This window comes from Brienomyrus brachyistius, chromosome 19, assembly GCF_023856365.1.
Source record: "Brienomyrus brachyistius isolate T26 chromosome 19, BBRACH_0.4, whole genome shotgun sequence".
Classification (NCBI taxonomy): domain Eukaryota; kingdom Metazoa; phylum Chordata; class Actinopteri; order Osteoglossiformes; family Mormyridae; genus Brienomyrus; species Brienomyrus brachyistius.
The window spans coordinates 18,909,423-18,917,956 of NC_064551.1; the positions used below are offsets into that span (position 1 = coordinate 18,909,423).

At 43.0% G+C, this 8,534-nt stretch overlaps 1 protein-coding gene across 2 annotated transcripts; it reads left to right on the forward strand.

Moving 5' to 3' along the window:
• The first annotated feature begins 632 nt into the window (after positions 1-632).
• On the forward strand, positions 633-7,023 carry LOC125715141 (elongation of very long chain fatty acids protein 4-like). 2 transcript variants are annotated; one of them, XM_048986415.1, is made up of 7 exons: positions 633-860; positions 2,134-2,226; positions 2,940-3,127; positions 3,339-3,419; positions 4,768-4,939; positions 5,068-5,195; positions 5,473-7,023. In XM_048986415.1, exons 2-7 carry the CDS (start codon positions 2,154-2,156, stop codon positions 5,752-5,754), a joined length of 924 nt encoding a protein of 307 aa, XP_048842372.1. In that variant the 5' UTR covers positions 633-860; positions 2,134-2,153; the 3' UTR covers positions 5,755-7,023. The 2 variants fall into 2 exon arrangements, with proteins under 2 accessions (XP_048842372.1, XP_048842373.1); XM_048986416.1 differs by having other exon boundaries at positions 633-834.
• The last annotated feature ends 1,511 nt before the right edge of the window (positions 7,024-8,534 follow it).

Here is an 8,534-nt window from a genome sequence, read left to right on the forward strand (position 1 = left end):
GATTTGTGGTTAGTTTTTGCCTCCTTGGGTTTAGTTCTTGTTTTGTCTCCTGCCTTTGTTTTGATCCTTTGTTACCCCGTTTTGTTCTTCTTAGTTAGTCCATTCCCAGTAAAACACCCAGTAAAACATTGTTATTACCAAATTTCACTGTGTATCATCCCTTCCATCATGTCCCACCATAACATCAGACAAAATATAAACTAATATGAAACTGAAATAGGAATCACAATGTAGTTTTCCCCAGCGGTAGAAGAGCAAGCTTTGAGCAGTGAAATATCTCTCAGTGGTGTGATATTTATGAGTAATAGGAGAGATGGCTTGTGACTTCAGACCCCAGAGCACACAGGTTGTGAATTCATCTTGCTGACAGTAACAGTAACAGTACTAATGCACAAAGGGGTTACTGAAAGTCGTGAGTTATTTTTTTCACCGTGGTACCAGCGGGAGGGGTTGGCTATATTTTGACAGTGCACGCATGCGCCATACTCTCCTCACCGGGGTACCAGCGGGAGGGGTTGGCTGTAATTTGGCAGCGCAGGCATGCGCCGTACTCTCCTCACCGGGGTACCAGCGGGAGGGGTTGGCTGTATTTTGACAGCGCACGCATGCGCCGTACTCCTCCTCACCGGGGTACCAGCGGGAGGGGTTGGCTGTAGTTTAGCAGCGCACGCATGCGCCGTACTCGCCTCACCGGGGTAGTGTAGCAGCTCACGCCTGTACGGTGCGCGTTTCGCCGAGGTGCAGATAGCAGAGGGACCGTCACGCTGTGTAATCGCTGCGTACCGGCGGCTGATGTTCACCTTTAAACGAAGACATCAAGTTCCTCTGCGGCAGGTAACGCAAGACAGGGAAACCACACGGTGCGTTCTCCATCATTTCCCCCTGGATGTCATTCGACGGTTTTCGAGAAAAGTGCGAATAAGTGTATTATAAGACCATCTTCATTCTGTAAAAGTAAAGCAGAGTTTCATTGTTTCTAAGGACTATAACGACTAGCTACGTTTCTCTGCAGCTGAATTTCTTGACGCTTATCAAGTGTGAATGAGCAGCACCGTTAGTTTATTTTTAGCAGGTCTGGGAGTTTCTTCTCCATCATTTAAATTCATTCATTTTGAGATATTATATAGTGATTATGTTCAGTGCTCTGCATTGTTCATTGAAGTTTATTATTGTTTCTTTTTATTGTTTCTATTGCAATGAGTAACTATAAAGGTTTAAAGTGTGCTGGACGGTTTATTAAATGATAGTTAAAACAAATTCGCTTATCTATATATTATTAAGATTCCTCTTAATTCCTGTCGAACAGCAAAGCAGAGATAGTCTTTAAAAAGACTGGTATACAATTAATCTGAAGGAAATAGTTATTTCGATATCCGTTAGTATTTAAGGTCTCCGCTGTGTGGGACTGCCGGAAAAGCTGCCGCGCTTCAACGCACCGCACCGTCCTTATAACGCTTCGGACTTACTTATATTCTTATTTCAGAGAATCCAGCGCTTTGTTGAAAGAACGGACTTTCCACGTGTTTAAATTGATAAACATCCCCACTCCCATTGAACAATTTGCATTATTTTGTGTTTATATAATCAATAAGCGTCAGTATTACTCGTAGTCGACAGGTAAGTGAATCATCATAATCTATAATTCATCATGTTGGCTCATTCACTCCGGGATTGGACCATGATGCCATTTTGTAACAGGATTTTACCCCCGATGTGCAGTAGCATGCATCGACCACCGGCCGTTTGTTTTAAGATAGTAAGAATTTACTTACTATGATTTTGATTAGCAACGCCAATTTTATATTTCATTCCAAAATTATAAAGTGGACTGAAACTTTAATTTCCTTTTTATCATTTATTGGCTGTTTTTATCTTGAAGTGCTTTTGTCTCTGTACTGCTGCTGCGGAACTTCCACTAGCCTGAACACTTTCCACTAATATGTGTTCTAAGATGCTCCCCAGGCAGGAGACACTATAATTTACGCTGCATCCACGACGCTGTAAAGAGGCATATTTTTTTTCATTTGCATCTCTTTCTGTTACTTTATTACCAATTTATTACCCATTTGTACAAAACACTTAATATTTTTTAGTAATTTTAGATGGTTTATTTAATCTTCCCATTTTTCACAGGATAAGAAAAAGAAAAATCTATGAACATGGACAGAATAACACATTTTGTAAATGACACTGTAGGATTCTACCAGTGGAGTCTTACCATTGCAGGTGTGTTTTTTCCGTCTCTGTCATAAATGTAAATGTTCACTTTTAAATATAAACATTGACCTGACAGGCTTTCTGACAGCTATAGTGTAACACAGGGTGCCATTCAGTGGTGGGTTTAACTGTCTCACTTTACATTCAAGGACAGGATCCCTAGCAGGGTTAGGTGTCTCTGTGTCACTGTAAATTCCAGTGCTGGATCCCTGGCAGGATTAGGTGTCTCTGTGTCACTGTAGATTCCAGTGCTGGATCCCTGGCAGGATTAGGTGTCTCTGTGTCACTGTAGATTCCAGTGCTGGATCCCTGGCTGGATTAGGTGTCTCTGTGTCACTGTAGATTCCAGTGCTGGATCCCTGGCTGGATTAGGTGTCTCTTGTGTCACTGTAGATTTCAGTACTGGATCCCTGGCAAGGCTAGGTGTAACTGTGTCACTGTAGATTCCAGGACAGGATCCCTGACAGGGTTAGGTGTCTCTGTGTCACTGTAGATTTCAGTACTGGATCCCTGGCAAGGCTAGGTGTAACTGTGTCACTGTAGATTCCAGGACAGGATCCCTGGCAGGGTTTGGTTTCTGAATGGCACTATATTCCAGAAGAGAATTCCTAGCAGGGTTTGGTTTCCCAGTGTCATTAAAGATCCCAGGACATGATCCTGATAGACTTCTTCACATGCTGAGAGGTTTCTCATTGTGATTCTGCTGTCCATGTGTCATGTAGATAAGCGTGTGGAGAAATGGCCTTTGATGGACTCACCCCTACCAACACTGGCCATCAGCTTCCTCTATTTGCTTTTCCTCTGGATGGGACCGAAGTTCATGCAGCACCGGGAGCCTTTCCAGCTGAGGAAGACACTCATCTTCTACAACTTCAGTATGGTTGTGCTCAACTTCTACATTTGCAAAGAGGTTGGCAAAGTTGATGTTTAGAACAAATATCACACCTGATTTTTTTTTTAACAAAGTGATTTAACATGGCAAACACAATTTTCAATACTCATAAAACCGTATGTGCATCAATGTACTAGATACAACCATTTTAAGACTCTGGTATATTAATTATGGTGTCCATCTTGTTTGTTTTCATGGCTTAGGATTAAATTGTTTCTTGTGTTTATAGCTTTTTCTTGGCTCACGAGCAGCTGGGTACAGCTACCGCTGCCAACCAGTCAACTACTCAAGTGACATGAATGAAGTGAGGGTGAGTGGTTTGGCGTTATTGAAGACTGAACTTTTAACTGAGTGGATTCCCTGACTGCAGTTACACACATACGTGACATGTGTGGACATGCGCAAGGATTTAATATTCACACACATGAAAACACTCAAAAGTACTTTTTGTAACTGCAGCGTGGGATTGATGGGTATGTAAATGCGATCTATTTTATTAGTGTTTAGTATGCATTACGGTTAGGTTCATGTCAGACTCGGTGTTAATGCTGTATGTTTATGTACAACTACAAGAGTGAATGAAAAGTACAATGTCAACACAGCAGGTGGTCTGGTGATTACAGACCTGGAATTAGGACATAAGAGGTGAATCCAAGTAGGGGAAGGAACTTGATCAAGCTACTTAACGTAAATTGCCCTAACACACACCCATCTGTACAGACGGGTAAGGAAGTGTTTGCCTAGCAACTCGATTTGTAAAGTTCGCATGTTTGTAAAGCTTGCATTATTTTTTTGGTAACACTTTACCTGATAAGGTAGTAGTACACTCTTATTTAATGTATTAATTAACCATAAACTGTTACACACGTATTAATCAATCATTATGGTTCATGTATTTCATGTAGTTACTATATCTGTTCATGATTTCCACTTGAGCAGTAACTGAGTTATTAAGCTACTTGTGCCTCCTCAGGTAAAGTGATACCATTTTGTCTGTGACAGAAGCTCCTCATTCTGTCGTCCACAACTTCTGCCTCTAACCCTAAAATGAAGCTGCTTGATAACTTATATCTGGAAATGCATGCACTGGGATGAACTGAACGGGTTTCCACTTCAGAAGTATATTAATATCTAGACTTTTGGGAGGGTAATGAAACGATGCTTCATTCGTCATTGGAATTCTTTAATTTTCATATTCCATCGTGCTCTCCTTTTGAAAAATGCATAAGCACACACACACACACAGGTGTAAGAGTAATGCTTGGGATCGAAGCGCAGGGTCAGCTATTTATCTGACTCCCCTGGAGCATTTGGGGGGGGGGAGGGGGGAGGTCGTGCTCAAGAACCCAGGGGAAATGAGACTGTTTTGCCGAGGACTGGATTTAAAGACAGAAAGTCCGACTCCGCTGAGCCAAGCCCCGCCCACCACGGTGACTGGCTGTGTAATACAGTAATAGATACTGTAGCCCATTGAGCCACATGCTGTACACTCAATTACAAGCAAACCTGTGAGTCTCGGTGCAGGTGAGACGTGAAGACAGGAAGTCCCGACGCAGAGACTCACCCCCTGACAAGGAGAAGCACCATGGCGTAGGGTCACATGCTATCAGGAGATGCCCACAAACTGACATACAGTTCTCTCCTTTTCTCCTTGACAGATAGCATCGGCGCTGTGGTGGTACTACATCTCCAAAGGTGTGGAGTACCTGGACACGGTCTTCTTCATCCTGCGCAAGAAATTCAACCAAGTCAGCTTTCTGCACGTGTACCATCACTGTACCATGTTCCTGCTCTGGTGGATCGGCATCAAGTGGGTGGCGGGGGGGCAGTGTGAGTACCGTCGCATCTCCCTGAGGTACAGCAGGAATACTGATCTAGTCCAGACTCCACCCCCCCGTAGCCTGCTGACAGTCTCCACCCCCCATAGCCTTCTCACAGACTCGTGTTTCCTCCCACAGCTCTCTTCGGGGCTCACATTAACGCAGCCATTCACGTCCTCATGTACTTGTACTATGGCCTGGCTGCTTTTGGACCCAAGATCCAGAAGTTTCTGTGGTGGAAGAAGTACCTGACCATCATCCAGATGGTAAATGTGCAGGGGCCACCTCTGTGCTGATACTGTTCAGTCGCTGCTTTATCAGGAAAACACGTTTTCCTTCTCTTTTACTAGGAGAGTATGGATTTTTGAAGTAAATATACTATTATGAAGAATGGGATGAATCTCTGCAGAACCACAGAATTCATTTTAGAATTTCAATATTTAAATTTGTCTGATAGCCTGGTTTGGTTGTTGAGCAAATGAAATGAGATTTTAGCAGATGTCGCCCATGAGAGATCATTAGCGCCCCCTGATGTCCCCACAGATCCAGTTCCACGTTACGATCGGACACGCTGCCCATTCTCTCTATATCGGCTGCAACTTCCCCCACTGGATGCACTGGGCCCTGATCGGTTACGCCATCACCTTCATCATCCTCTTCGCTAACTTCTATTATCAAACATACCGGCGGCACCAGCCGTGTCGGGACGGATCCCCAAGCGGCACCAAGGCCAACGGTGTCTCTATGACAACCAACGGGCTGCACAAGAAGGAGGTGATGAAGAATGGGGGGAAGCTGAAGAAAGGGAAATCAAAGCATGAGTGAAATGAGTAGGATTGGACAGGCCTGGTTGGGGAGACCAGATGGATGGTAGCTTTGTGAGAAGAGAGGATGTGGATGAATGTGGTAAGGGGCCCCACCTCTGCTGCCCCTACATAAATGTAACTTTTTGTGGATGAGGGATTAGTATTGTCTTGGGGGGGGGGGGGGGCGTACTCCTAACACCAGTGTCATACAAACAATACCGGGCTCTTCCTGATGAGGGGTCCTCCCTCTTCATGGTAGCATAAGGCCTGAGTCCAGGAGATGTTTAGCAGAGTTGGGGAATGACCACCGCGTTCCTTGGCCTCTTTTCCATATCTCCACAACCCTCTGGGCTCGGATCTTCTCTCAGGCTTTTACATATTTGGATCTCACGAATCAGTCGGTGATGGTTTCAAGGGGTCTTACCTTAATGGTCGTGTGAGAATCGGCACACTGGTCAGGCACGTGCCTCACAGCCCAGGTGTGCCGTGGTTGGAACGGTTAAGCAGTATCATCTAGCTACAGCCCAAAACTATTTAAGTGTGACACTCTTTGGCCTCTGGCAAGCAAGGTTATGTCAGTTAACCGCATCAAATTTATGAATAAATAGTGTGACTATGTTGATCTGCAACCTCCCTCTACTCCCATTCTGAGTTTTTTTTTCCTGACATACCTTTTCAGGTTTTGTATTCAGTTAATGTCATGAAGTCTAGCCAACATACATTAGCTGTATGTTTAAATATTTTAGATATTCTGGATGAACATTAAATGGAACAACAGTTAATTGCCCCACAGTTGAAGTAAAGAATCTCTTTACTACTAATATCCTTCTTCTTGCAAATTGTCAACAAATGCAATATAGTGGAAGCCATGACATTTATTGCATCGAAAAATATCCACTATTATTACGATAATGAACATGTACACCATTTAGTCTTTTATAAAATCAAAACGTTTGATCTTGATTTAAGTATTAAGCATTATTATGCATTCTTCAGATAATCTGACACCAGATGAAATCATAAATGATCCATGTACAAGCCGGTGTACTTTTTGGGGAACTTTACTATGCAGTATGATGGGATGTAATTTCCGAGCTGTAGTCTTCATTGACAGCTTTTGGTACCCAGGTTATGCTTAATTTTTAACGGGAATTTTAATTTCATGCAGCAGCAAAACACAAGGACTATAATCACATCCCTTATTCTACATTTACAAGATAAAGATTTGACTTGACCCATGACATATATTTTATGCTGCAGATTCAGTAAAAACACCAAAATTCTGTTATCGATTCTCATCGCTTGCATGCTGTAGGTGGGTCAGAGACGTAAGAAGCAAAGTGTAAGATCGAGCCACACCGTGCTGGAGCCCATAACACAGCCACAGTGTCACCCAGCCACACGTATATCATCGACCATTTCGGTACAGGTCTCACATGGTTAACCGGGTTAGACTGGGGTTCAGGTTAGTCACACTGCTATTACGCTAAACCATTTTTGGGGAGTGTCTGACTGACACGACTACAACAGCTAGGAACCCTATCTTTAGTGACTGCCCCCAGATCTCCTTATCCATCTTTGCCCTCGGACAACTAACCTTCCCATTTAACATGCTTTTCTGCTTTGAGAAAGAGAGAGAGGGGTCCAACAGTTAAGGGCCATGTTGAAGGACTGAACCGTGAAATCACACTACTGACCGTGGGATTTAAACCAACAACTTTCCGACCACAAGCACAGTGTCCTAACCTGCTGAGCCACACACTGCCCTACAAATAGATTTTCCCTGAGCTCAGTACCAAATTGGCTTTCTGTCTAAGAACGCTTATGCTCACGTCACCAGCAGTTTACCTGGGTATTCAGGTCACCAAATAGGAGAGCGTCTTGTAATCTTTGATCCTATTCCACATACAAAGTCTTGCCCTGTAAAATGCAGGGTCACTGAGGTGAAGATCCTGTGACAGCTGTCAGTCTTCAGAGTCTACAGCTCCAAGCTATACCCACCTTTACAGCAAACCTCCTAGGGATAAAACAGTAATTCCTTTGCATTCTGAATATTTTGAACTTCCCATATCTCTCTTGTAAACGTGTTCGCACCCCAAGCTTTCAAATGAGAATAAAATGGGATATGTGAAAAAATCAAAGACTTCCAATGTATCTGTACTTATACTTGAATAAATAAAGGATAATTTCTTGTCAAACACAACCTGTCTCACTAACACTAGTCTGCCCCCCACCCAAATTTTGTTCTGTCAGTCTAAACACTCTTCACTTCCTCACCCTGCCAACTCCAGTACACCCTCTCTGCGCTAAAATCTCTCTTCTTTATCTTTTGACTATTCCTTTTTATGGCAGAAACCCTGTAATAATCCAGATGGACCCTCTGACTCTTTTCCGGGTTTTAGTGGTAAACTGGACAAATCTCCGAAGTGTCCAACAGTCATAAATTGAATGACACTGAATCATACATTCTAATTTCTATCCTGAAATTTTATGCTAGTTTTTTTCTTGATTGTTTTGCCATATTCCTCAAATGACAACATCTGCAAAACAAGTGTAAATCCACACCATGATTTGACTGGTGCACAGCAGAAGATCATTTCTAATTTTCACACTAATCTCCAAGTGCTTTAGTACATGCCTGCAAACGGCTTTGTGCAACTGTCATCATTTGGCACAATTTCTGTTGCTTTAGTCTTGCAGGTCAAAATGGATTATGTCGTTTCCCACGGTAATAATTTTAGACCCAAAACTGTATATGTAAGTGATTATCGTGTAAAGCCTCAACGTGCACAATGATTT